Consider the following 26,138-nt stretch of genomic DNA (forward strand, 5'->3'; position numbering starts at 1 on the left):
CCCAAGAAAGCAAAACCCAAACAAAACTCCAAACAAAAACCCACCCCTCAACAACAAACAAATGGAGGGAAAAATCCCAGCCCCAAACAAAACCAATCAGCCACAAACTAGACCCCTTTGCACCCAGCCCAATGAGATGTGGTTGCTTACAGACATTACGAAATGCTCAGAACTCTGCTCGAGATGACTAGAATTGTTAGATTTACCATATGAGACATTTTGGACATAACGAGGCTGCTTCCCTTTCTCTCTTTTTCCCTCTTAAAGTGAACTCATAATTGCATCCTAAGTGCTTTGCAGTCACCCCCTCCCCACATCGTCCCCCACTCCCAGACTTGTCTTTGCAAATAAGCCATATGTAAAGAGAGCAATTATTTCACTCTGTGGTTACAGCCGGCGCACAGCAATAATACAGCATTTTGGCATTGCTTTCCCAGGCAATACAAACAAGCTAAAGACAGGCAGACCACACAGTGGCTTTTTGAAAGGGTCTCTCAGTGTTTTGGTCACACACACATTATTCCAGTTGGAGAGGGAAAGTAAATTTTGCGGGGATGTTGGGGGGGGGGGGGGGGGAGGGGGGAAAGGAAGGCAGGGGGAGGGAAGGGGTAGGGAAGAGGAAAGGAGAAGGGAGGGGAGCAGGGAATGTTTTGCCTGTCTTCTTGCCTCTGTGCCCTGAGTAACTGAGCCCACTGCTCTCGATCCATGGTGAAAAGAATGAAGTGAGAAAATGGTGGAATGTGGAGGGGTTTGTTCAGAGAAAGGGAGAAACATGGGGTGGTGGGAGAGGAAAGGGGTGGAGGGGGAGTGTGGAGATCCAGAATCAAATACCTTCCAGGCAGCAGGTTCTCCATAATCCAGAATGGGTCATGACTTCCTCGTTCTTTTTGCTGGTTTCGTTCTCACTGACAGTTTTAGTCTTGCAAACCCCTCTGGAGTAAAGCCAGTAGTCGGTCCCCACAGCTATGGTCATCAGGCTGAAGGCAGCGAAAGCACCAACGGTGGTTAAAAGCATCTGAACACCTCTGTCAAAGAGCCCCATAATTCTTCATTATACAAATACCCAACCGCCTTCTGATTCTTGGGGTGTGTGTGTTTAATAAAATAAAAGAATAATTCCGACTAATAATATAATGGGTATATATAGAGAGATAGATATCAAAAAAGGGAGGTAAGAAAGCCCACGGAAAAGAGTGTAAATTAGAAAGACCACACGGGAAGAGGCTTGCCTTTTAAATCGGAAACGTTCCGGTTGAAATATAAAAAAAGGAAAAAGGAAAAAGAAAAAAAAAAGGAAAAAAAAAAAGAAAAGAAAAGAAAAAAAAAAAAAAAAAAAAAAAAAAAGACGAGAGAAAAGAACCAAGAAAAAACAAACAAATAAAGAGAGAACCCCCCCAAAACGAGATGCCTTAATCCCTTTTTCTAAAATTCTGGTCTCCAGTTTCCATATGTAATGGCTAATTTGGAGATGGCTTCCACAGTGAACAGGGGAGCAGCAGCAGCATCCTCAACACAATCTCTCATTATCTGGACCTAGACAGTTAGAGACTGTAAGAGCAGAGATGCAACCTTCAGTCTTCTTGCTTAGCTCTGCAGCCTGCGCCATGAAAATCCTTTTCCTTCCCAGTTATCTTCCTTAGGTTTTTTATTTTTTTTTCCCGGCAGCGGCAGTCGCTCCAATCCTCTCTCACTTTTTTCCTGCTTGCTTCTCCTTCCTTTCGCTCGCTCCTACCACCAAGCCAGACTGCCCAGTATACTGTAAGCCCTTGATTTCAGCTGAACAGGTGCCGAGGTCTTGCCTCCCATGGCTTTTCCGCACAGCCGCGGTGCTCGCTCCCAGCGGAGGTGGGCGAGGAGAGAGGGGGGCTCCTGGAGGGGGACAGGAAGGGGGAGGAGGAGGGTGGGGGGGGTGGTGGGAAGGCGGGGGGAGGAGGAGGAAGGGGAGAGGCTGCGCCCCTCCCGGGCGGGGGGGGCGCGGAGCGGAGCCCGGCTGCGGCACCCCCTTCCCCGCGGCGGCCCCCGGCGACTCTCCCCCGGGCCCCGGTTACTGCATCAAGGCGGCGGCGGCGGCAGCGGCAGCGGCAGCGGCGGCGGCGGCGTCGCGGCGCTGTCCGGCTCCCCCGCGGCGGCGGTGGTGCTGAAGGACAGCTCCCCGGGGCGGCGGGGCGGGAGGAGCGCTCGGCGGCCCGCGGTGGTGCTGAAGGACAGCTCCCTGCCCGCGCCGCCCGCGCCCCGACAGCCGCCGCCGGCAGCCGCCCTCCCTCCTCCTCCTCCGCTCTGCGCGGGCAGGCAGAGCAGGCAGGGAGGGGCGGGAGAGGGGAGGGAAGAGGAGGGGGTGGGGGTAGGGGGGGGGGGGGTAGCCGGCCCATCCCCCCACGCACCCAGCGCACCCCCTCTTCGTAGACCGCCGCTGACAGCCCCGGGAGGGGTTGCGCGCTCCCCTCCTCCCCCCCCCTTCCCGTGATGAAGGTGTAAGCTGGGGCTCTCCCTCGCTTTCTGCCTCCCCCCCGCTTCTCCCCCCCCCCCCCCCCCAGCTCAGCCTCCCTCGCATTCCCGCCGTACGCGCCCAGAGCTGCAAGCGCAACCCGCACACACTGCAGTTAGACCCGCACAAAACTTCAGTCAGCCGTTTCTCTCCCCAGGAGACTGGTGAAATGTAACGTGGAAGGGTAATTTAAAAATAAGCATTTATTACTGTTACTGTTGTTGTTATGATTTTTAAGTGCTCGCTCTTCACTCTTCTCGGGTTTGCTGCAAGTTGCATATGTTTTGGTGTTGCTCATTTTCTGTCCCTCTGTCTCCCCCTGACCAGTGTTATATGAATCCTTGTGTTCTGTTCTGACTTTGCCTTTACAGATTTCTGTAAAATCCCAATGCCTGCTCCAAGAAGCAGACATTTTGCAGAGATTCTTCATGAGAAAGGGCAATTTATTATTGATACTGTTATTTTGTTAAGGAAAGAAACCATCAAACTGAATAGCTTCCTCCCTCCCCCAACCCCTGGAAAGCAATCCGCTTCTCATACCCTTGTTTTACACAGAAAGAGGCATGAGCTGAATGGATGCAGACTGAAATCTATCACTGCTTAAGTTTCCTGGGCAGACACAATCCGATAGTACTGGGAACGTATACAAAAATTGTGCAATACTGACATCTAAGTATGTCATAATCCTCTCTCTCTTCCTCAGCAGTATCATTACACCAGGTTAATTACATTAGTCACCTCCTGGTTCTATACATGTAGCTGCTCATTAATGCAACAATCATAAAGAAAAGAAATAATCTAATTCTTGATGCTACCAATTTTGTTTCTCTCTGATCGGATTCATTGTTCAGTGAAAAAGAGACCAGAAGAGCTGCTCTAGGTTCATGTTTTTTCTGTGCAGGGGCTGAGCAGGGCTGAGGGAAGGGGGTGCTCGGAAGTTCAACCAGTTGGAGGGCTTTGGCCATGTTGCAATTTCATAACTCCATCTATTTCTCCCTCTCTGGAGGACCCTTTCAGGATAGTCCCCCCAGGACTGATGGGCATGAAGGGCTCTAGAGTAAGCAGCAAATGTGCCCTACTGACCCTTTCTCCAATTTGGAGGACACAGATCAGGCTGCCACAGGAGCTGGGGGGTTTTTGGCTGCACTCACCTTGCTGCCAAACAGCTGAGGATGGACAATGGGGGGAGGTGGCCCCAGTGCAACATCAGCACAGCCTGCTGCAAGGTTGTGGAGGATGGGTAGCTGTGGACAGGCTCTCTGAACTGTTCTTGGCTCAAAGGAATCTGAGAGGCAGAGAGATGCAGAGAACATTCCTAAGCTGGTGATTATGGCTTTACAGGGATGGCCTGTGGTGAGGAGGAGGCTATGTGAGGCTCTTAACTGAGGAAGCTAGAGAAGATCATGTGAGGAACTTTGTTTCTCTTCTGAGACCTTCCACTAAAAAAAGGAAAGGGACCTTGAAGAGGGAAGAAAAAAAGGAGGAATAAGCAATCCTTGGGACTTTCAGACATTTTCATGCTGGTGCTCATGTCTGTCCAACCCCACTCCAGTATTCTCATTCTTCAAGAGGGTAGAAAAGTTGGGTCAGGAGCTGGAAAGAACTCGGAAGAGGAAAAAACTTCAGCTGGAAATTTTGGCACTGAAATCCATCAAATACCAGTAACATGTATGTGGATGGGAAAGACACTCGGTGAAGGTATGGAGATCGTAGCTACAAGGAAAGTGGGCTCCTCAGTTACTCTGTAGTCTCAAAAATGTTTAGCAGAGCTCTTCTAGTAATGCCATGCAAGGAACTTGGCTGGAGTGGAAGCAAAAAGGTCTCAGGACCTTCGAAATGTCACCCATGTTAATACAATCAAAGAGGAGGGGCAGACAGGAGATGATGCTGTGATTTCACTTAGGGCTTACCTGTGTAGCCCACATGCTGGAGTGATTATTTTACCAGTATAAGTAGTAGTGCTGCTTTGGGCCAAAGGTATGCTGGGCTGCACAGACAGGGGTTGTCCCTAGGTTGAGGACCTTGCTTCTGCTGGTACATCAGCCTAGTGAGACTAGTAGGGTGAGCAAGCAGTCACTGCATAAGTTGTGAATTTGGGCTTGAAGGGGACCACGACACTGTGAGAATCACAGATTTCATCTAGGACAAGAAAAATATCGCTGAAATGTCAGGAGTTCTTATCTTTACATTTAACAAATCCAATCAGATACAGAGGATGAAGCAGCAACTGGGCCAGAACAGAGACCTTCAAACCAACCCAGAACTGTTGCCTTTATTGCATAATTCTACAGCTTTGAACAGTCTGGTTTCAAGTGACTACAGTAGCAGAAGAGGGGCACATTCTTCCCGAAGAAACTGCCAGTTGTAGGAAGGCCAGGTTTGCAGGATGGTGAGTTCTTTAATCTCTAAGAGCAGACAGCCCTATGAGGGCTCAGTACATCTCAGAATCAGGACTAAACAGGGCTTCCTGCCTCACGCTTGCCAATTTCCAGAAATAATTCTCTTCCTGCTACCCTACTTATATACTCTTAGACCATCCACAATAATCCCTCTGCAGTTCTAAATGCCACAGGAGAAGAATGGAACAAAGGCAATGCAAATGCCAGAATGTCCTGTGTGACTGCTTGTGCTGTGGCTAGATGCTGTGCTGAGATTTCATCTTTCCTACAAAGAATCATTAAAAATGATAATACGAAGCAAGAATATAGAATAGAAACACTGTGGCAGATTTTTACAACAGTCGCGTCTTACTGAATAGAGCAACACAGAATGACATCTATAGAAGACTAAGGAGAGAGAAATTAATAGTCTGGAGGAAATAGAGAGATTTTAAATTACATTTTAAATTACTTGGAATGAGAAGCTGATGAGACAGAGAGCTGCAGGAAGTCTGCTTCCAATGGCAAACCAAGAGTGCTTCTATTTGTGGAGAGAAGGGGCAGTGCTGTAGGAAAAAAAGGGACACAAGAAAGATGCAGGAAGGGAGATGAAGGGCACGAAGTCGGAAGCAACTCCATGGGATGGTAATGGAACTGAACAGAGTGCTTGTGGATTGAGTGCTGCAGTGGAGCGTTTTGTCACCTAGAAGAAAATCAGACAACGATACTGTATGAAAACTGGTATCTAGGAATCTTTGTCCTGGGGATGCCAGCTCAGAAGGAGCTGCTGTAATGTAAAATGCAGCTGCATTCACAGGCAGAGCAGAGGTGTTAATAGACAGATGCACTAGCAGAGGAGATGTTAGGAAAAATAAATTGGGTTTATAGTGATGATTACAGAACTGGAAGGCAACGGGGCAGAAAAGATGGAAGTGAGATATGATGCAGAAAGAGAATTCATACTTAAGAGATCCCACTGGAGAAAGTTGAAAAAAGTCACATAACCGTATGGTTAGGCAAGCAGAAGGAGTGAGCATAGCAGTCACCACTGGCACCCAAAGCTGAGGATCCCAAAGCACTTAGGAAACATTAATCACTTCGTATCTGCAGTCTTGTGGGTTTTCTAGACCAATTTAACAGACTAGCAAACTGAGGAAAGAAAAGCTGTGGTTTTGCCAGAGAATTGCAGGAAGACTCTATAGGGTTAGGGATAGAGATAGAGAGATAAACACAGCTGGAAAAAGCCTCGGTTGTCCTCTCTTTTTATCTTCAGGTTCACACAAGTTGAGGAGCAGCATTAAAGACAGTTTTTTATTTAAACATCAAATATTCAAATACTACAGGAGATTCATCTCTAGTGTAACACTGTGACCAGAAAGGAAGAAAGAAGAAAGGAGATAGAGGTTACAGAGGTCTAACAATTAAAATTACTACGTTTCTATGCAAAAATGGTGCTGGTGCTGCCCTGAGAGTATATTAAAAATTCCTGTGTTAGACAGGAGTGGAACACTGGCAGGGACTGAGTATGAGGTTATAAGGGTGCAATACAAGGGTAACTCCCTTGATTTCTGACCTGTATCCTCTTCCAAGTGTTGTTGGGGGTTTTTTGTTTGGTTTTTTTTTGTGGGGTTTTTTTTGCAAACAACTACTTTAGCCTCATGATACCCTTTCAAAGTAACATGTTCACTAGTTCATGAAGGCCCTGAGGCACCAAAAAATTCAGAACATAATCTCAAAACCCACCAAAGCATTTTCACTGATTTTAGTGGAACATGATTGCTGCTGTAAATAAGCTGAGTACCCGTCAATACACAAAAAATTGGTTGCAGATTGAATCTTGAAGCTAGAACTCCTCAGGCCTGAACCAGGCAGGGTTCCTTTTCCTCATGCAACATTTTCTTCCACTGAATGGAAACCTTTGAAATGTTTGCTACTCAGAGATGGTTGGGGAAAAAAAAGGTGTTAACTCGGGAGCCCTGTGAGTTGATTTCTTCAAAAAGGGAAAGGCTACCTTTGCTTGAAAGAGATGGTGGGAGAAGACTGGGATTCCCAGGATGAATTTTCCACCATGATGAATTGCTGGGCTGTGAACTGTTTTGCCTCTCTGTCTCTTTCTGGGCTCTGCTGAGGTTTGTATGTACAGCAGCCTCCTAATCAATAGGAATAGAAAAAAAAATCAATGCTGCAACCCATTAGCTCTAACAGAGGGCAGGCTGCTAACAAGTCACTATAGCTGGCATTCCAGTATTTAGTAAAGTATCCTCAGTGAGGATATATATGCAAACCTACAGGCATAAAACTGCATAAGACTAGCAGAGAAAATCTGTCATGAGAACATCTCCCCATCCCACCAACATCTCTATTCCCATATATTTACACAAATATCTTAAACTAAAGACACTGTCCAACCAGATGCTGTCCTTCATACTTATCCACTACAGAGCACACATTTTTCAACACTTGATCTATAACCCCAGGCTCCCTTCATGCTGCACCATCTTGTATATAAATAAACGCCTCTACACACCCTTACTTCTGCATAAACCACACACCATGGACATCCAGTCTGTGACCTCCCTATTTGCAAGCATACATTCCTTCTCTGCTGTATCCCCAGATTCTTCATAGAAATCCCTTTTTTGTCCCATTCATATACACACACACACACAAAAAAAAAAAAAAAATCAGGCACATAGCGCCAACAGATGTTCACAGACATCCAACCTGGAAGCATATTCCAGGGAACAAAAAGTTGGTGAAAAGTTTATGGCAGAGGTTTTGTAACCACACTCTTCTCTAAAGTCAAAGCAGAGGGGAAGGATCCCCGGAATGGATTGAAGAAGCAATGGGTCTCGCTGACCATTGTGCATGAAACATGGGCACTAGAAACTGCCTAATAGAAATGAAATCAGAAGTCCTAAGGCCAAATACTGGGCTTGTTGGGATTTGCCACTTTCAGTCATTCACTGCAGCCATTGACCACTTTTGGAAATTTTTGGGAACAGTGTGAAGGCAGCGCTTACTCACACCATGGCAAATCACGGGAAGTCTACTGCAGAGCAAAGGAATTCCCAGCTGTGCACTTGGCTCATCCAGCTTCACCAGACTAAGCTCAGGACTTTGATGATGCCTCTCTGCTGGCTGTGTGGGTCTCTTTGGCAGCACTGACCCCAACAGAGGCTGGCCAGAGAGTCCAGCCTGTCCTTCAAGGCTGTAGGGGTGTGGTTCTCATTTCTGCTTCTCTGATTTGTTTGCTGTGTTGTTGTCTGCTCACACAGTGAGCAAGTCTGGCAGGGGGCAAAGGGAAGCATATCTATCTCAGCCAAGCTCCCCCATCCATACAAAAAACACAAGAACATGCACAGGAGAAGATAGATCAGAGGTGGGAAAAGAGACTCTCAGGATGGTTATTACCTGGGTTAAGGGGGTGGCTGGGAGATGAGCAGTCCTCTGGGCAGAGCTGGTCCTCCTGCCATGCTCGCCAGTACTGTATTCTTTGATGGGACACTTTTCCAGGTTGCTTTTGACTATTAGATAAAACTATTCAGTTGCCATCCTTCCAGTAGCCAGTCTGAAGTGACAAACCACTTCTGTGTCTCAGACTATTGGGAATCTTCTCTGCAACTGACCTATATTGGTTACAAGCTTCATTCGTTCTGGCCTGCACTCCTCTCTCTCTTCTCCCACATGGAGCACACACACTGCTCCTCCTCCTCAAACAAACACCTTTACACATCCAAGGACATTGTAAAAATAAAATGATCACAACCTGGCCCTCTGGGAGCCTCGGTTTTACAGTTTGTCCTGCTCTGATGGCAACAGAATTCACAACCCAGTTCAAGAGAGACAGACAGTGAGTGAGAGAGAAGCAGGCAGACAGGCATAGACAGAAGGAGATAGAGGAACCAGTGAAACATAAAAAGGAATAGAACAAAAAAACCCGGGCAACTGGAAGGAATAAGCTGCAACAAGGGAAGACATGTAAACTAGGAGTCCAGAACACAACTGAGAGGATGGAGTTACAGGGAAGAGTAAAAATTTAAAATGATAGAAAGCTGAAGAAAGAGATAAAGAAAAAAAAGATGGGGAAAAAAAAAAGGCAGAGGAAAGGACAGAGAAAAAATGGCCAAAGGGCAGTGGGGTAGGTCAAGTCAGGCAGCAAAGCAAAGTGGTGTCTAAGACAAGAAGTGGAAGAATTAAGAAGGTGCCTGTGAATTTGGACACTACTTTTTCACAGTTCCTTTTTCATTGCCAGTAAACTGTGAGGAAAAGGGCAAGAGTGGCATTTACACTACTAGGTACACTGTGTCTCTGTGCACTGGCAGTGAGCCCTGTGTGCACAACAGTGCTTCTTTTCTGGACTGGGAAGTTGTGCTCTGATTGCTGCATCCTCCATCAGGTCCCAGTAAGAACACCTCAGCCCTAGAAGTGTCTCCCTCTTTCTGATAAGAATCCTCCTTCTTTCCCCCATCCCCGATCCCCGTTCTTTTTTTGCACTCTGAAGCCATTCCTTGCCTTCTCATTTCCCCACAGTTCATTTCTAGCCTTGCTCTTTTTCTTCTGCTTATAACTCTCCTCTTTCTCTCTCCTCTTTCCTCATGGCTCTTCTTCCTCACTGTCATTTATTCAGCTCCTCCTCACATAGGCACATATAATCCCCTGCCCCCCCCCAAACACACACACTCTTTCTCTCCACCTCTGTAGTTATTTGCTTGTTACTGTAGTACCTAGCAGACACACATCTCTCTCCCACAGAAAATCCATCTCTCTCCCCACCACACGCACACCTGCCAAATCTATCTGGCTTTCTTTCCTTCACAGCCTTTCCCTCACTGTCCTCAAGCCCGTCCATTTCTTTGTCTCCCCCTGCCCAATTCCCCTGTCTTTCCCTCTCTACAATCCATTCCTCTTTCCTTCTCCCCCACTCAGCCCATCTGTCTGTCCCTCCTTCCCCACAGTTGTCTCCAGCTGACACACACGTACCCCAATCCCTCTCTCTCCCTTTCTTCACTCCCCCTTTTCCTACATTTAATCTCTTTGCATCTCCTGCACGCCCAGGCCCACGCTCGCTCTCTCCCATACTGAGGAGGCGGCAGCAAAGAATTTGCTGCTGACCGCTGCATTGCTAGGAGGCAAACACATGGCTGGCCTTGTGCAGGCCAGTTTCTGCCTGAGTGCCCCAAGTCACATATCCCCAGCATCATCTCCGGCACTGGGAAAACAGATGGTATAATAAATGAGCACAGTCTGACAAAAAAGAGGAAAGGGTGCCTTGCTTTGGTTGCCCCTCACCCCCACAGAGACACACAGCCAACGCGGGCACAGCTCTCTTGCTCCCAAACCAGTCATTTTGGGCCAGAATTAGCCAGCTGAACAAGGCACAAGCTCTACCCTAGTGCCAGATGCAGGGGACAGGGGTAGGAGAGGGTGGTAAGTGGATTGAAAGACCAGTGGGGTTTTTTTCTGGCAGCAACTTATAACCCCAGAAAGAAAAGTACAACCCAAACCATTCTATGATTTAAGCAGTCATTAAGTAAGGGGGAGGGATGTTAATATGGGAGGTGTAGCAGAATTGTGGGGACATATTGTTAGAAGACCTCCTTGTGCAGAAGCAATTAGGAGGAAAAAGGCAAGAAGCATGGTCAGTATAGAGGAATCAGATATGAAAATGGTTGTTGACTGAGATGGTGTCCACTGTCATCTTGGTAAAGAGGAAAAGTCACCATACTAAACAGTCTTAACTGAGAGGGCAGTAACTTAGTCCACCTAAGGGGAATGCCCCCAAATCCCAATAGGTTCAGAAACCAGAGGACCCACTCCACATTACTCTGCTTTTGCTCATACCAGAACTGCCCTCCTACCTTTAACCAGCTTCATGGCATTGTCCAAGAATGCTCCTTTAGCTCCCCAGATACCTGCACCTAGAGACTTGTAGCATCCTTTCCTTTCTTTGCATTTACCCCAGTTACAAGAAACCCACTTGTTTACCCATTTCCAAACCCACCAATGTTCCCTCCCCATCTAACATTTTCACATTCATTGCAGCCTGATCTCTCTCTGCTGCCAATAACACTGAAAAGCATTATCTTAACCCTGTAAGACATCTTTCCTACACACACTGTTCTGATGCCCTTAGCTGATTTTATGCCAGATGCTTTAACTGCAACCTGAATTGGAAAACTCCCCAAAATGGAGCCACCCAACCTCACGAAGTCCTAGAAATAGCACACAGTGTCCACACACAGTTGTTAGACTAAGAAAAAGTGATGCACCACACGAGACAAAATAAATTAGCAAAAGCAAAGAAGGGAAACCAATACAGAAAAGAGATTCCTCCCATGCAGAGCTGAAGGCATTTTTTATTGTAGAAAATTTAATTATTGAACAGAATGATTTATATCTGATTTACACTGACCTCACACACATTGCAATTGTCTATTTTTGGAGGTTAAATACGGCTGTTCTGAGGAGGTCTTCCACTGATCATAAAGCTTTTGTTGTATGATGTCAGTGCTCAAGTTGTAGTGGGCACTTCTGCTTGATCAAGTGAGGTGCAGGCTCTCTTCCCACTCTCTGAATGGATAAACATAATGCATTCAGGAAGCTGCAGCACAATTAGGCATAAGCCTAGATGTTGTACACTCCCCACCCCTCTCCCTCCCCAGGAAAGAAAAAACAGAAATGTTTAAGCAAATAAATCACCCCACCTTCTGGCAAAATAAAATAGAGAGCACTATAACTAATTTGTGTTTTAAATGATATCAGGATGTGTGGTAACAACTGTAGGCATTTCCCTCCACTTAGAAATCCTCTTGGAAGAACTGTACCCAGTCTGAACTTCTAGTTTGATATTGTCCTTAGCTTACCTACTCTATTTTTCCTGCTGTCACCTGGATATACTCACTCCTCACAGCATCACAGTTTGCTGTTCTTATCTCCTCACACTACTCCTAGGCTTATCACTCTGGATTCTCACTACTGCCCCATTAAATCCCATAGTCAACCCTGTCATGCAGACTTTAAGTCACCTTGTCTTGTTCTAAGAAAGGCCCTACATCTTGAGCCTAAGCTGATGTCTACTATTGACCTTGCTCTTCATGGCTCCAAATTCCCCAAACTGACCTTGGCTCCGCAGTCTTGATCCTGAAAATCTTTGTTCAGTTACTTATTTTTACCACTTGCTCTCCCACCCACAGTGTCCTCCAACTCTACCTACTCTGTATCCTCATTTTCCCTCAATGGCTCATGCAAAAATGACTTTTCCTCCCACTTTATTTCAATACATAATTCTATGAGACAGGAAGAGCCTTAGGTCTTCCCACCCCTAATTCCCAACATCCCACTCTGCCTTAGCAAATACTTTGGGCTCTTTCCTACATATTCCTTTTCCTCTACTGCTCCTGCCTTTCCCCTCTTTGGGACACAGCAGCTGACCAGTTCTGCCTTTATACCTTTCTGCTCACAGTCCCTAACTTGAAGTCCTTATATCATGTATTTTTCCAGGACTTGTGTAGAAAGATTACAGACTCCACATTTCTCCAACTGAAGTGTATCTGGCTGGAGGGAAACTTATCAAACTGACCCCATCCCTGACCCCAGCTTGACATGTAGGGTCTGTCACATTTCCCTTTTAAACATTGCCAGATCTGATCTCAGAGACCAGGAAGGAGAGCAGTTCCAGGGTTCTCTTGATAAACAGCTCCTGGGGAGGAACTATGTGAAGCTGTGACAGAAGAATGAGAGAATGACCCCCAAGGAGAAAAAAAAAAACAAAACCAAAACCAAACAAACAAAACCAAACAAACAAGCAAACAAACCCAAATCCCTTCAAGTCAGAATGAGAACAGGCAGTGGCTGTGAATGTTCTACTACAACGAGCTCTAAAGAGCCAGGATGAGGCTGTCAGGACTCAGCTGGAGGTTTACTGCCAGGAAAAGACACTCTAGACTGAGCAACATCCCCATCTCTCAGGTGATTTTCCCAGGAAGTCACAACACCTAAAGAGCCCTGAAAAGACTAGAGATGTGGTAGCTCTCTTCTTTCTCCCTCCCCCAAGCATTGTTGTTCCGGGTCAACAGAGCCAAGAGCAACTGGCACAGAAGACATTTTTCTCAAGGCAAGATGACAGCAGGAGGAGGAAATAGGACACGAGAAGCAGAGAAATGATGTGCCCTTAGGCTAACAGAGATGTTGTGGAGGCCAACATAGACCTTGAAGATCTGCTCAGACTACACCTCTGCTTGCAGTAGGTCCTAGGAGCCCCTTAGCCCCAGGTTCCACAGAGTACCACCTGCAAGATGGAAAAATTACTTGCTAAGAACAAGCAGAGATGGGTATTGCCCCTCAAGAAGTGCACTTGAGACAGGAAAACAAGGACTGAAAATGCATGGAGAGAGGAATGCCATCGTGGATGGTGTCAAGAATGGGAATGTGTTATTACTACTAGCAGATTATCTGCCATCACACTTCTGGCTTTATACAGGAAGATAAGACAACAACTGCAAGCAGTTGCCACCTGAACATCATAGACACAGCAATCATTAAAAGCAGAGCACGGTGTTGAGCGGAGTACGGACCCCCATGGATCTGTGTAAGCACCAGTAAAAAGCAATTGCTGCCTGCAGAAGAGAAATGCAGTGTTTTCCCTGCTGTCAGCACCTGCGTCAGGCTCCTGGTTTCTCTTGAGATACAGCTCTTAATTGGGATAGATTGTACGTTTTCTGCTGTAGCCCTGCCCAGCTCCCAGTTTAATTGCTAGTTTATGACTTAGCCTGTTTTGTGCTTTCCATGCTACTTCTTTCCCCACTTAATCTAATAGAATTATAGAAAGTATTGCTGGGAGGACCTCAGGAGGCTACACAGTTTATCCTTCTGCCCCAAGGCAGTATTTCATTTGCAACAACATCATGTGTCTTTTGCTATCAGGTCAGATCGGTCCAAGATGTATAGAGGGTAAAGAAATGAAGCTTACCCAGGGGAGTCAATTGGCATAAAAGACTAAATCCAGCCCTTTAAGTCACTGAAGTCGTATCAGAAATAACCCCAGTCCAAATGGTGCCATTTATCAGATCAGTTTTCTGAAAGATGTCTTTTCTTAAGTTTTAAGTCTCTAAAATGAACAAATCTCTAGAAGAAACTGTTCTGACATTCCCATTTCAGTATGTTTAATGCTTTATTATGAACAGCACTGACCACTCCATTGTTACGACTGAACAGATCTTATCACAGTATGATCAGCTTTGAAACTCCTATTAACTCCCACAATAAAACCTGATTTTTCTGGAATTTTACATCCTGCATTTCACTACATGGTAGAATGTCTGGCAAGACAAAACAAAACCATTAATATGACAACTATACACAAACAGATTTCCAGCAGAATTTCAGAATGTCAGTCAGCTTCTTAAGCTTCTTTCTTCCAAGATAATTTGACTAAAAATTCCACTTTTGTTTTCTTTCGTCTATTAATCAGTCTAAGCAGAAATGTCTGGCAGACTTGGGAATAGTTAATGCATAAATTAGGTAGATAAAAAAAATCAGCTGGTGATGCACCAAGTTAAGTAAAGCAGGGCACAAGGGTAACAGGGATTCTGTGCAGCAGAAACATGAGGACCAAAGGAAAGGTAAGAAAGATGGACTCCAAAGGAGAAAGAATGTTTTTTTTTTGTCTAATCAAACAAGCAAGCAGGAAGAAGGACTGCATCTTTTACAAACGGTGAAAGGCCTGTTTGTTTCCTCCCCCTTCCTTTGAAAATTCAGTTCTGGATGAGCTGGGTCTCTTCTAGGTTGTAAACACCCATGCTGAGCACCTACAGCACCGCGCAGCTGGACAGAGCAGGGGAGCTGTAAGAAGACAACAAGCTTCCTGGCCAGCAGACAGGCTTTCTGCCTTCCTCCCACTGTTCTCCACAGTGCCTGTAATTCAGAGTGATGCTAAGGCTATAAGCAGCAAACATCCATCCCACCAGTTAGTGAACATGGTAAGAGAAACTTATTAATGGCTTCAGACTCTTACTCATCCCGCTTGTCCAGCTCACCTACTCACTAGGTAAGTAGTGAGTAGGCTTCTAAGCTCCTTCACAGACACAAAACTGTTTTCCACAGCCTTCCTGCACCTGGATCCCATGTTCTCTACCCACTCTTCACTACTAGCCTCTACAATCAAGGTAACAAATAAGCTAGGCAAATAGCAACAAGCATCACCTGCATCATGCTGATATTTTATAGCACATTAGCCAGGAAGGACAGTATGTTTTGCTTTAAAAATGCATTTGGAAGGGCTGGGATATTTTTTGTCAAAGATACCACTTTGAAGGACATTGTGTCTGCGTTAGTGTTTGAAAGAGTCCTGTTAGGCAATGTGCTTTAGATACAATATTTTGTAATTCTAGTCATGGCCTGTGGAAAGAGGGAAAGGGGCAGTGGGTGAATTCCTACTGCTATCTAATTAGATCACACATTTCCTCTCCCAGGCAATATATCTTTCCCTGCATGGGATGCATTTTTCTTCACTAACCTCTCAAAAGCAGCTTCCCTATAAATCACAAATCACCACTGCAAGCATTCCTTTAATGAGATCCTCCAGCTTTTATATTCATTTAATAAAACAGCCTTCACCAATCTTCATCTTACTGGTGCATTTAGACTGCTTATTTGAAGTTGTTGGAGGTCCTTCTGGTGCAGAGATTGAACTCCCTGGTTAAAGATTATGTAAAATTCACTTTATCACCCATTCCCAAGGCATTCACCCCCCTATATACCATGAGGCAGGTGGCATACACACCTGGCAGGCTCTTTTCAATATGAAAAGATATCTGTCTTGTGTTGCAATCACATCATCAATAGAACCACAGGAAAATGAGCTACCAAATCAAAACAAACCTTCTTTAGTTCTTTAACTAGATCAGCACAGCATCTAAAATAACTTTTATTTTTAACAGTCAGAGGTACTAGCAGCTGCAGGCAAGAGCCTACTCAACCCATGAAAATCAACAGGCACCCTCCCAGAATTAACAAAACAACCCATGTAAAAGAAAAATGCCAGTAATGCAAATCCAACTAAAAAAGTGAACCTTCTTGTTAACCCAAGTCCACATAGGAATCCTTCCTTCTCTGGAGGAAGCATGAGCTTTTTCAGTAGGTTCTGTCATTTATTGAGGGTGGCTTCTAGCAAAAGAAACTATTTATTTTCTTTCCTGGTGGACTGAGCTCCTACATAACCTCTTTAGCTGGTATTCATGCTCCCTAGCTAATTCCCAGCATCAACACTGTTGCCAGTGAAATGAGCCCAGCTGCTTCTCCAGATTCTTGAAGTGCTTCATAAACTCAGCTACAACATCTGCAGCCATATTTCTTATGTTCAATCCAATGTACTTTTCCTAGCATTGGGCATAAAAATGGTTATAAAATGCACATATAAAAGTCTTGAAACACAGATTCCTGAAAAGCCTGCCTGAAAAACTACTCAGTGCTTACTCTACAAAATTCAGCTTCCCTTACCCAGAGGAAGCTAACATAAACCAGGAGAAAAGTTCCACTTTTGAAACCTTTGGTGTTAGACTTAGTTACAAGGCAGTGCCTCACCATGCATGTTTTCACATACTGCATTAAGAAATAGATTCTTACACATGCAACATCAATGTTTCACACAAAAGAGCAGTTCTCTCTAGGCTTTTACCCTTTCTGATATGGAACTTCTAGATAGACATGGCTGAGTCAGAGTAACTTAGTCAGGTTGTCTTTCATTAGTCCTGTTACCAATAGCAACATCAGAATCATGGGTTTTGCTCCAAAATTCAAGGACAAGCAGGGAAAGTTTAACAACAAAGAGGACTCTATAATTCTAGCAAAAGACTGAGAAATTAGCTTAATGAGAACATGGTTTTGCCTAGTCAGGCTGACAAAAAGAAAAATGACACAAAACCACATAAGATGACAGAGACGTGAAGAAGAAAATATAATTTATTTTAAAACTTGGACTTTAGAATAAAAGAGGTATTCTTGCTATCTGACCCCATTTTGCAGCTAAGCCAATTTGGATCTGCCTGCAGGAAGTCCTGCTTGCTTCCAGAGAGCTTCTTGAGAAATCTTGTGACCTGGAACCAGCAGAGGGCACTGCGTCACCAAGTGACAGCAGTACAGATGCAAGACAGTTCCTAGCAGGCAGTGACAGTGAGCCACGCTGAAGAAAAGAACCAAAGAACCAGATTTTAGAAGCCAGTAACACACGTAACACTGTTATAACAGGCCTCAAACTCCAGGCACTCCTAAATCCAGCTCAGTCCCTACACATCTCAGCCTCCATGTGTTGATTTTAGGGCACAGGCTTTTCAAGCCACAGGGCCAAATCAGTCCTGCCTTGCAGAATATGTATCAAGGCTGAGTTGCTTAACCTAAAAAGCATCCTGTCAGTTTTCTCTCTGCTTCTCCAAATCTCAAAATCCATGCCTGTAGCAGCAGGAAGTCTGTTCAGACACCAAACAAGACAATATCAAAGCAAAGAGCTGGCAATTTCCATTCTGCCCTTCCCCTTCTACTCTCCACCTCCTCCACCCTAGCAGAATTTCAAGTGAACAGAGAACCAAGTTAGAGGTCAGCAAAGGAATGCTGAGTAGCAACTTCAGAAGACTGCATTTCCACTTGCTTACTTCTAGTTTTTTTTGAATTACCAGAAGATGACCATGAAGAAGCAAATAGCTCATCTTTTTTCTTCTCTCTGTATTCCATCCTGCAGGATTCTGGGTACTAGAAGAAGCTTAGAGGACAAATAAATCATCCCAGTCATGGCCCTCAAGCTAGTGAGCTAAAGGTTTCCACTTTCTCTTTGTACAGTTGGTAGAATGACTTTGCCAGGATGTGGAAAGGGGCCTCAAAATTTTTCATCTCCTTCTGTAAAGAAATAATAACAGATGGAATAAACATTTTACTATTTCTGCTCTAACTGCTTCACAAAAGACATACTAAAACTGAGGGTGACTTAAGACAGCAAACAAATGGAAGAGAGACACCAATTATCTTTCTTTACCTGAAAGAGTAAATAACTATACAAACAGCATGGTGAAAGGAGCAGATACTCACCACTGACATCTCACAGTATTCCAGGCCATGTTTCTCAGCCCACTCCTGTGCTTGTTTCTGTTCCACAACTCGACGACCAACCAGGTCTGTCTTATTCCCCACTAAGACACCTGAAGGAAAAAAAATTAAAAAAAAGGAGCAAAGGGAAAAAACCCAAAAACAACAACACAGAAATGCTGACTTGTTAGCAATAAATGCTGGAACATTTGTAGAAGTAGATGAAAAAGTTGGAGGCATGGATAACAGTTTACAACTACCCAGAAAAAGTTCCACAAAGGAAACAATTCATGGCTTATCTTTGTGAGAAAAGAAAATCAATTGGAGGAAGCCATGCTTGCCCCTGGCTTAAAACAAATGCTTTATGTCATATCTCAACAGGAACACAGCTGCCATCATACAAGAGAGGAGCAGCTAACAGGAATCTTGCCTGTTTCTTACCTGGGATGTGCAGTCCGACTGCTTGAGCCTTCAGCTTCTCCAACCACTTGGCACAGTTGTTGAAAGATTGCTCATTGGTGACATCATATACAAGGCACAGGACATTGGGTTGCTCCCACTACACAGAAAGAAAGGAACATTGTCACCTCTAATGAAACTGATGTGGCCAACAGCCAGACTGTAAACACAGCAAACACAGATGCTAAGGCAAAAATGAAAAGCTTAACATACAGGAATCCTATGCCCTGCCTGAGGTCTCACATTTCAGTTGAGCTGACTAAATGGAGAGCTGGCACTGGGAAAGATGGGTTTGCTCCCTTTCCCCATTCCTGCCTGCATGGGCCTGCTCTTATACTTGTATCTGCTCTGGCACTCATCTGATCTCTGGGAAGCTGATTCTTCATGCTGAATCAGCACAAAATTAATCCTAGAGAAAAAGTAGAGAGGTTTTCTGACAGTTCAAGAACCTAAGCCAGTTGCTAAAGGGGTCCCTAGTGTGAGGTCAGAAGTGGAATCAGCCCTTGTAGACCAATGAACAATTGGGTTGACTTAGCCTTCTTATGAAGCCTCACATCAATTAATTGATACTGCCTCCCAAAATGAGGTAACACAGTGGAGAACTGTACAGGTAAGGACACAAAAGAGTGGAGGAAAATATCAAGGGCAGTATTATGCTCAAGGACAAGAATGAGTCCTGACTGTAACACAAAAAAACACAACCCACTGCTGAAGTAGCAGCAAAATAAATGCTTTTCTAAGAAATAAAAATAACTATAACCAACAGCACACGGTGAATCTCAGATAAGCATCCCTATTTCTTTTGTAAGTAAACTGAATAATTATCAGCCTTCCTTCCTCTGGAAGGAAGTATGTCTTCTGGTACTTTTACAAGTTTTAGAGAGGTAGAACAGGATGCATTGGAAACTGAGGTAATTGCTCCCATTTACACTAAAGACAAAGTCTGCTACATCTGCCAGACCAGGGAGCTCAGATCTTCAAAGCAATAGCACTTTTTTGGAAGGAGAGGACTGTTACATAAGACTTACCAGTTTCTCCAGCATTTCAGAAAATAGATCTTTTCCTGCAGAGTCAAAAATGAAGAATTCCTGAAAGCGGAAGCAGAAAGAAGGCTCTTGCCAGGAAAAATGCTGTATAGGGAAAGATCTTGAAAGTAAATGCTGGAACTTGTAACTCCAGTACAGCAGTGTGGTGTCCCTAAGGGACAAGCTCCCGACATTGAAAATACTGCAGTTCAGATAGTTTGAGAAAAGAAGTAGCAATTTTTCCATGTGTAACGAATAAAAGGCCCCAAGGCCCCAGTACGGTTTCTGTCCCTATTGGAAACAGAATATGTGGAGCAGGACAGTGACCTGCAATGTTTATGCAGAATTATACACATGGTCCACATTTCACTTATGAGAGCACAGGGCATTAAAGAAAAATAACACGGACATTCCAGCCTCTGTAGTTCTAAGAAACATAAACTAAAGCCTAGTGCCTGAAAGGACTGAACAGAATCCTAATAAAGCTGGCTACATCCTTGGTTTAAGATATCATGTTGGATGCAAGTAGGTAAAACTTCTATTTTTAAGATTAAACTAACCCTGGAGTATCAGCAATTGAACACGATCAGCCTCATTTCTTTAATGCAACTTAATGGCCTTACGAACATGCAGAGTGATGATCCACCAGAATGAGACTGAAGTGAGGTTTGAGCTCTGGAAGCCTCTTTCTGACCCAATTTATGTCACAGAAAAACTCACCACACTATCACTTGTCTCTGGAACTGATACAGCCTTCACCAACAGTTCTATGCCTGTTGTCTGTCAGGAAGAATCAGGAAAACAAGGATCAGAAGAGTTTTTATGAGCCTGTCCTAACTATGCTTTGGACTGAGGCAATTCTTGCGAATCATTGCAATCCCATCAAAACCAGACTGCTAGGAACTCCTCACAGCTCTGGTAACATACTCCCAGCCACATGTCAAAGCCAAGTAGATTTGCTCTGATGGGGGAAAAAGATGGAGAAGAACCAACATCCAGAGGTTTGCTCATACACAGCTAAGGGTATTAGCTGAAATCTGCAGGGCTACATTCACTACCACATTGCTCCCCCAAAGCACGCCTTAGAACAATTTGCATCAACCACGTGATCAGCTAACATATGGGACTAAGGTTATTTGTGTTTTTTCCACCTTTTATCTCTTTCTGCTTTGTAGCTTGCTTGTTTGTTCTATTTCTACACTTAACTTCTGGTTTCTGTCTTTATTTCAATGAACAAACATATTTTAGGATCGTTTTTTTCTCCACACTCATATTCCTCTTTTTTCACTTTACTTATATTTACTTTTATTTTTATCCTGCTTCTGATTAGTCATCACCATTGATTCTCACACTGAAAGACTGCAAACTGTATCCTCTTCCTCTGGGAACACTTTCTGTAGATTATAATTATCTTGGGGCTCTGCAGAGCATCTTCATGTTTGCATAGTGATAAGCGCACTGTCCACACGTACATTTAATAGCTTAAATTAAAAGCTTTCTCCTTCAGCAATGCTTTATCACAGAGCACCCTGTAAAGGGGGAAGCTTTCTAACACCACAAAATCTAATGAAAACACTGGTTCAGCAGGAAAATTATAAAATTAACTAAATTACCCTGCATTAAGATTCAAAACCAGCGCCCATATAATGTAAAGACTTACAGAATATTAAATGCTTTCTCTTCACAATCTTAGGTGTAAGAGAAAGAAAACCCTGTAAGACCACACCTTGAATGCCTCAACTTAAAATATTTTTTATTTTGTTCTAGAACTTCTTAGTTTTCTCATGCAACCCATGAAAGTGTTAAACAGCTGTTTAAGCCTGTTGTATCCTTACCAGTGTGTAGTTCTTCTGAAAATGAGCCCCATCATTGCGAAACATCTGGGCTAAAGCACTCTTCCCCACAGCTGCATCCCCTGCAAAATAAAAACCATACATTTCTTTTGTTTCATCTTAGAGAATATTATTTTCCCTCACTTCTGTTACTGTCACATGCCATAAGAGTCTGGATGCTGTAACTCTGAATATAGGCATGATAACTGTCACAAGGAGCACAAAACAATCTAAAAAGTAATAGCCCTGTGGGGAAATAAATATTGCCATTATGCATACTGGTGCTGACATCAGATTTCTGCTCCACGAACAAAAGTAAAGGGCCCCCAAATCAGGGTGGAAAAGCTATTTGTTTAAAAATCATGTCTACCCCATAGCTTTAACCTAAGAATTAAAAATTTCCCAGATATCTTACAATGCAGAGAAAAACACAATGTGATGCAGGAGACTGTGCTGCATAGAAGACTATTTCCTCTCCTTAGGTTACCTACTTCCTAGATTCAAACCCTTGTTATATATTGAGCTGAGGGAAGATACATGTCATTTATACACTAAAAAGCTGCTTAAGCTGGTAACATTCCTCCATGAATTCTCCTTGCTGCCCCTAAAAGAGCAACTCTTGCTGACTCAATGCTGCTGGTGGCTCATTAGTTGCATCCTGGATATAACACAACGTCACTTGGATGGAGAGAAAGAACTGCTAATTCATCCCTACATGGAAGGAAAACCAAGGGGCTTTAGTTTTCACTTTTCTAGAGCCAAGGCTTTCTGGTATGGCTTGCACAACACTTCAGGCAAACCTGGCATCTGCCTGCTTTGGCCAGTGATTACAAAACTCTAAGATCCAAAGCAATGGCAGAGAACTGCAGAATTCACATATGCCTGTATTACTCCATGAAAAACATCATCATCCTTGCAAAACGCAGCCTTAACCTAATGTTCCCAAAGGGTTTATCCTCTTTTCACATAATGTCTCACTACCCTGGACAGTTCAAAGGACAGAAGCCAGGAATTAAGTATCTCAGTGCTTCTAGCTTTACCCTTAAAACATTCATGACAGCCAAGCTGGGAATACAAGTCTTTTATGTTATGTTGTCAACAAATAAACCCAGAAAGGGGCATTTTTTGACCCTATTAGCTTTCTAGATGTTTTTTGAAGGAAATTGGGAAACTTACCTTCTCATATAATATTGTAGAGGAGGATGGGTGTTTTGGATAGTGAGAATTGCTCCTAGATGCATTTACCAAATGTAATTCTTGTTTAAACATTTTTAGCATGCTTGCTCACTTTGAGATGAGTTGGGCTCATAATATTTAGACAAGAAAATCTGGTAGAGTCAGCTTGTTTGTTCCCTGATCAGTTCAAACTTATGCTGAAGACAACATTCTGTTCTGAGTGGAAGCTATTTTGTATTTCAATAGACAATTAGATCTGTCTTTGTAAAATGAGATAGAGAAGCATACATTGCTCCAAATTGCGTAGGCACCATCCGGTGCAAACTTTTAACTTATGTATTGCCTTTCTTCAATTTGCCAGCCCCAGTTGTTCTTTCCCTCTTCATCTTCTTTGCCATCCTCTTAACCCGTTACATCACTACACTTCCTCCAAATGAGCTTCCTTGCCTTTTTCATTTAGTTTGGTCTCCTCTGCCAGTACTGCATTCCACAATATTTATTCCATCCATATTTCCGTGGTTCTGCCAGACTCTGTAGTGTGTCTCTAAAACACTGCTACTGCCAACTCTCTTCCTCTAATGAAAACCTCTTAGTAGTGTCTTCATAGTAAGCTCAAACAACACCTTTTCTGTGTATCTGTAAATTACCCTCAAGATAACACAGGAATGGCTTTCTATTGTCAGGTTAATAGTCTTTTTTTTGCTAATAAAAGCCCTTTTTTGTCTTGCTGTTCTCTTTGACCTTGGTGGCTCCCAATACTGTGAGCCACTCCAGTCTTCATAATAATTTCCTTAGGTACACAAGAGTTCCTTGGTTTTGCTTCTACCTATGAAATGGTTCTTTCCATTTTCTTTTAGGTTGTGATTACTAATTTCTTACATCCCTTCCAGTATATTGGTCTCTTCTGCAAGACAGAAGTTATTTTGCCTGGTCTGCCTAATCAGATTTTTTTTAATAACACATGGATATCATTGTGGTACTTAGAAGCACTACATATGGGACAGGACCTTGCTTTTTGTGTCATGAACAGAATTGAAAGGGCAGCTCCAGACCCAATTAGGACTAAGTATACAACTAAGTCATCTAAACAAAACCTATGTTAATTTAAAATGGTTATGGCTTTTGGTAACATCTAAACAACAAAACTTGAAAGGCATAAGCAAAGCCTATGTATTTGAATTTGGAAACTTCCAAACTGGAAAAGATGTGTCAGTTTCAAATCCCGAGGACAGGCAAAATACTCCTGCCATTCACAGTAACTATCAACAGAGGCTCAAGAGAGATGAATTCATCTGCATTTGCTAAAAATCACACCTCGCTTTGTGCAAGTTGATAGTTAGTGGCTGCTGCAGTAAGAAAAAACAGTAAATTCTTCATTCTGGATGAAAGAAAACCTAAGAGTTAAACCTGGGAGTTGTCTACACACAGATTGTTCATGGATTTGTGCTTCTGCCTCAGTGTAGAGGGAGAGAAAAAAAAAGAGAAACCATTTTCTTCCCCTAGTGTTAACAGTCAGCTGTATTTACTTTCAACACCTCCATAATCCATCCTGACTAAATAAACCAGTGTCTTCACCTCATTTTTTTTCAGGTTAACCTCCAGTTTGCTTGGGGAAAAAAGGGTGCCCCTGTGAAGTGCACATACTTTATCCTACACTTTATTAAGGCTTCACCTTTCCATCATACTCTCAGAATCATTCCAATTTCTGACGTGAATTTTTCCTCCAGCAGAAAGGCAGCCTCCCACAAGAGGCAGGACTCAGCTGCTTACCCCATTCCCTTCACATACTTTTTTTGCTTTTTCTTCTTCTCTTTTCCTTTTGTTTCTCTTTTCCTTTCCTTCCTTCCTTTCCTTCCTTTCCTTCCTTTCCTTCCTTCCTTCCTTTCCTTCCTTCCTTCCTTCCTTCCTTCCTTCCTTCCTTCCTTCCTTCCTTCCTTCCTTCCTTCCTTCCTTCCTTCCTTCCTTCCTTCCTTCCTTCCTTCCTTCCTTCCTTCCTTCCTTCCTTCCTTCCTTCCTTCCTTCCTTCCTTCCTTCCTTCCTTCCTTCCTTCCTTCCTCCCTTCCTCCCTTCCTCCCTTCCTCCCTTCCTCTCTTCCTCTCTTCCTCTCTTCCTTCCTTCCTTCCTCTCTTCCTTTCTCTCTTCCTCTCTTCCTCTCTTCCTCTCTTCCTCACTCTCACTCTCACTCTCACTCTCACTCTCACTCTATTCTCTCATTTTCTTTCTTCCTCTCTCTCTCTCTCCCTTCCTCTCTCTCTCCCTCTTTCTCTCTTTCATTCTTTCTTTCTCTCTCTTTTTCTCTTTCTTTCTCTCGTTCTCTTTTTTCTCTTTCTTTCTCTCGTTCTCTTTTTTCTCTCATTCTCTCTCTCTCTTTCTTTCTTTCTCTCTCTCATTCTCTTTCTTTCTCTTTCTCTCATTCTCTCATTCTCTTCCTCTCTTTCTTTCTCTCTCTCTCATTCTCTTTCTTTCTTTCTCTTTCATTCTTCCTCATTCTCTCTCTTTCTTTCTTGCTTTCTCTCTCTCATTCCCTTTCTTTCTCACTTTCTCATTCTCTCTTTTTATTTCTGTCTCTTTCTCTCATTCTCTTTCTCTCTTTCTGTTTCTTTCATTCTCTCTTTCTTTCTCTTTCTTTTTCTGTTCTTTCTTTCTTTCTTTCTTTCTTTCTTTCTTTCTTTCTTTCTTTCTTTCTTTCTTTCTTTCTTTCTTTCTTTCTTTCTTTCTTTCTTTCTTTCTTTCTTTCTTTCTTTCTTTCTTTCTTTCTTCTCTCTCTCTCTCTCTCTCTCTCTCTTGCTCTCTTTCTCTCTTGCTTTCTTGCTCTCTTTCTCTCTTCTCTTTCTTCCCTTGCATTTCACCCAGCCCCACTACCCTTCACACGCTCCCTCAACACATCTCTTGATGCCCCGCACGCCCTAGGAGGGAGGGCACTGATATCGGCAACAACAGACGTGACACCCAGAGCTCCTGTCCCCACCTAGCTACGGTCCCCACCCCTCTCCCGTCGCCTCCTTCCACTCCTGAGCTCCATCGGGGTTTCCCCGGTGAATGGCTGGGAGAAGCCAGACCACCACCCACCCGGGGCTCCCCCCAAGCTGAGAAGGCCCGGTCGCCTCCGCCACGCTGCCGGCCTCGCCCCACCCCACGGAACACGCTTTAGGCCACTACCTCCAGCGGAGCGGATGGGACCGGACGGGCCGGACTCACCTGCCAGGAGGCACTTAGCAGCGAGCTTGACCATCGCCCCGGGGCCCGAGGGAAGGCGGCGGGGCCGGGGCTGGGAAGGGCAGGGGCTGCCGCCACCGCACTCTTCGAGGCCTTAGCAACAGCGCGGCCCTAGCAACCGCAGGCCCCGCCTCCTCCAGGAGGAGGCTGCCCGCAGAGTTCGGTTGGCTGTGAGGCCTGCTCATCAATGCAACTCGGCGTTGTTATTGGTTCTCTGGTCTTGTCCCGCCCACTGAGTGTCCTGTCACTCAAACCAGAGTCCCCGCCCCTTTTGGGCTCTGAGGCCGGGCAGGCGTGTCCGGCAGTGTGCGCTTACGGGGGCAACCGCGTAGTTTCTACCCAGCAACTAACTACGTTATGAGGGAGCGGTTTTTTTATTGGGTTGAGCACAGGGGGACCGTACCACATACTCAAAATTAACCCAGGTAGGGACTGGCAGAAAGTAATAAATTTTCAGCGAAGCAACGAAAAATGTAATAAGCGGGAGGAAGCA

The 26,138-nt window shown here is 44.2% G+C and overlaps 2 protein-coding genes across 11 annotated transcripts in view; both read right to left on the reverse strand.

The window, feature by feature from the left end:
* Window positions 1-2,277, reverse strand: part of CACNG2 (calcium voltage-gated channel auxiliary subunit gamma 2) — a 53,428-nt gene extending 51,151 nt beyond the window's left edge. The window contains exons 1-2 of one of the 2 annotated variants that reach the window (XM_071729747.1): window positions 1,570-2,277; window positions 832-977 (exon numbers count right to left, since the gene is read on the reverse strand). In XM_071729747.1, the coding sequence (XP_071585848.1) occupies window positions 832-973 (142 nt within the window). In that variant the 5' untranslated portion in view covers window positions 974-977; window positions 1,570-2,277. Of the gene's footprint in view, window positions 1-831 lie in introns of both variants that reach the window. The other variant, XM_071729744.1, reaches the window with a different exon arrangement.
* Window positions 2,278-6,994: 4,717 nt separating this feature from the next.
* Window positions 6,995-25,892, reverse strand: IFT27 (intraflagellar transport 27). Of its 9 annotated transcripts, XR_011723101.1 has the most exons (9): window positions 25,628-25,853; window positions 21,257-21,336; window positions 20,142-20,201; window positions 19,425-19,526; window positions 18,379-18,496; window positions 17,941-18,050; window positions 17,532-17,751; window positions 12,446-12,565; window positions 11,203-11,436 (listed from the first exon to the last, which is right to left on the reverse strand). XR_011723101.1 is itself a non-coding variant. In XM_071729772.1 (7 exons), the coding sequence occupies exons 1-7, from the start codon at window positions 25,659-25,661 to the stop codon at window positions 11,378-11,380; spliced, it is 594 nt and encodes a 197-aa protein (XP_071585873.1). In that variant the 5' UTR covers window positions 25,662-25,892; the 3' UTR covers window positions 11,203-11,377. The 9 variants fall into 9 exon arrangements, 4 of the variants coding, with proteins under 4 accessions (XP_071585873.1, XP_071585889.1, XP_071585857.1 ...); XR_011723104.1 differs by lacking the exons at window positions 12,446-12,565; window positions 17,532-17,751 and adding an exon at window positions 6,995-7,013 and having other exon boundaries at window positions 11,279-11,467; window positions 25,628-25,892; XR_011723105.1 differs by lacking the exons at window positions 12,446-12,565; window positions 17,532-17,751 and adding an exon at window positions 6,996-7,013 and having other exon boundaries at window positions 11,279-11,436; window positions 25,628-25,874.
* Between the last annotated feature and the right edge of the window lie 246 nt (window positions 25,893-26,138).

This window comes from Heliangelus exortis, chromosome 1, assembly GCF_036169615.1.
Source record: "Heliangelus exortis chromosome 1, bHelExo1.hap1, whole genome shotgun sequence".
In the NCBI taxonomy this organism is placed as follows: Eukaryota; Metazoa; Chordata; class Aves; order Apodiformes; family Trochilidae; genus Heliangelus; species Heliangelus exortis.

Coding starts and splice junctions, on each gene's coding strand:
- IFT27 (XM_071729756.1), bottom strand. CDS start 25,661: ATGGTCAAGCTCGCTGCTAAGTGCCTCCTGGCAG. Junction 21,337..25,627: donor TGCTAAGTGCCTCCTGGCAG/GTGAGTCCGGCC, acceptor TTTATTTTGCAG/GGGATGCAGCTGTGGGGAAG. Junction 19,527..20,141: donor CAGAGACAAGTGATAGTGTG/GTGAGTTTTTCT, acceptor TTCCCTATACAG/CATTTTTCCTGGCAAGAGCC.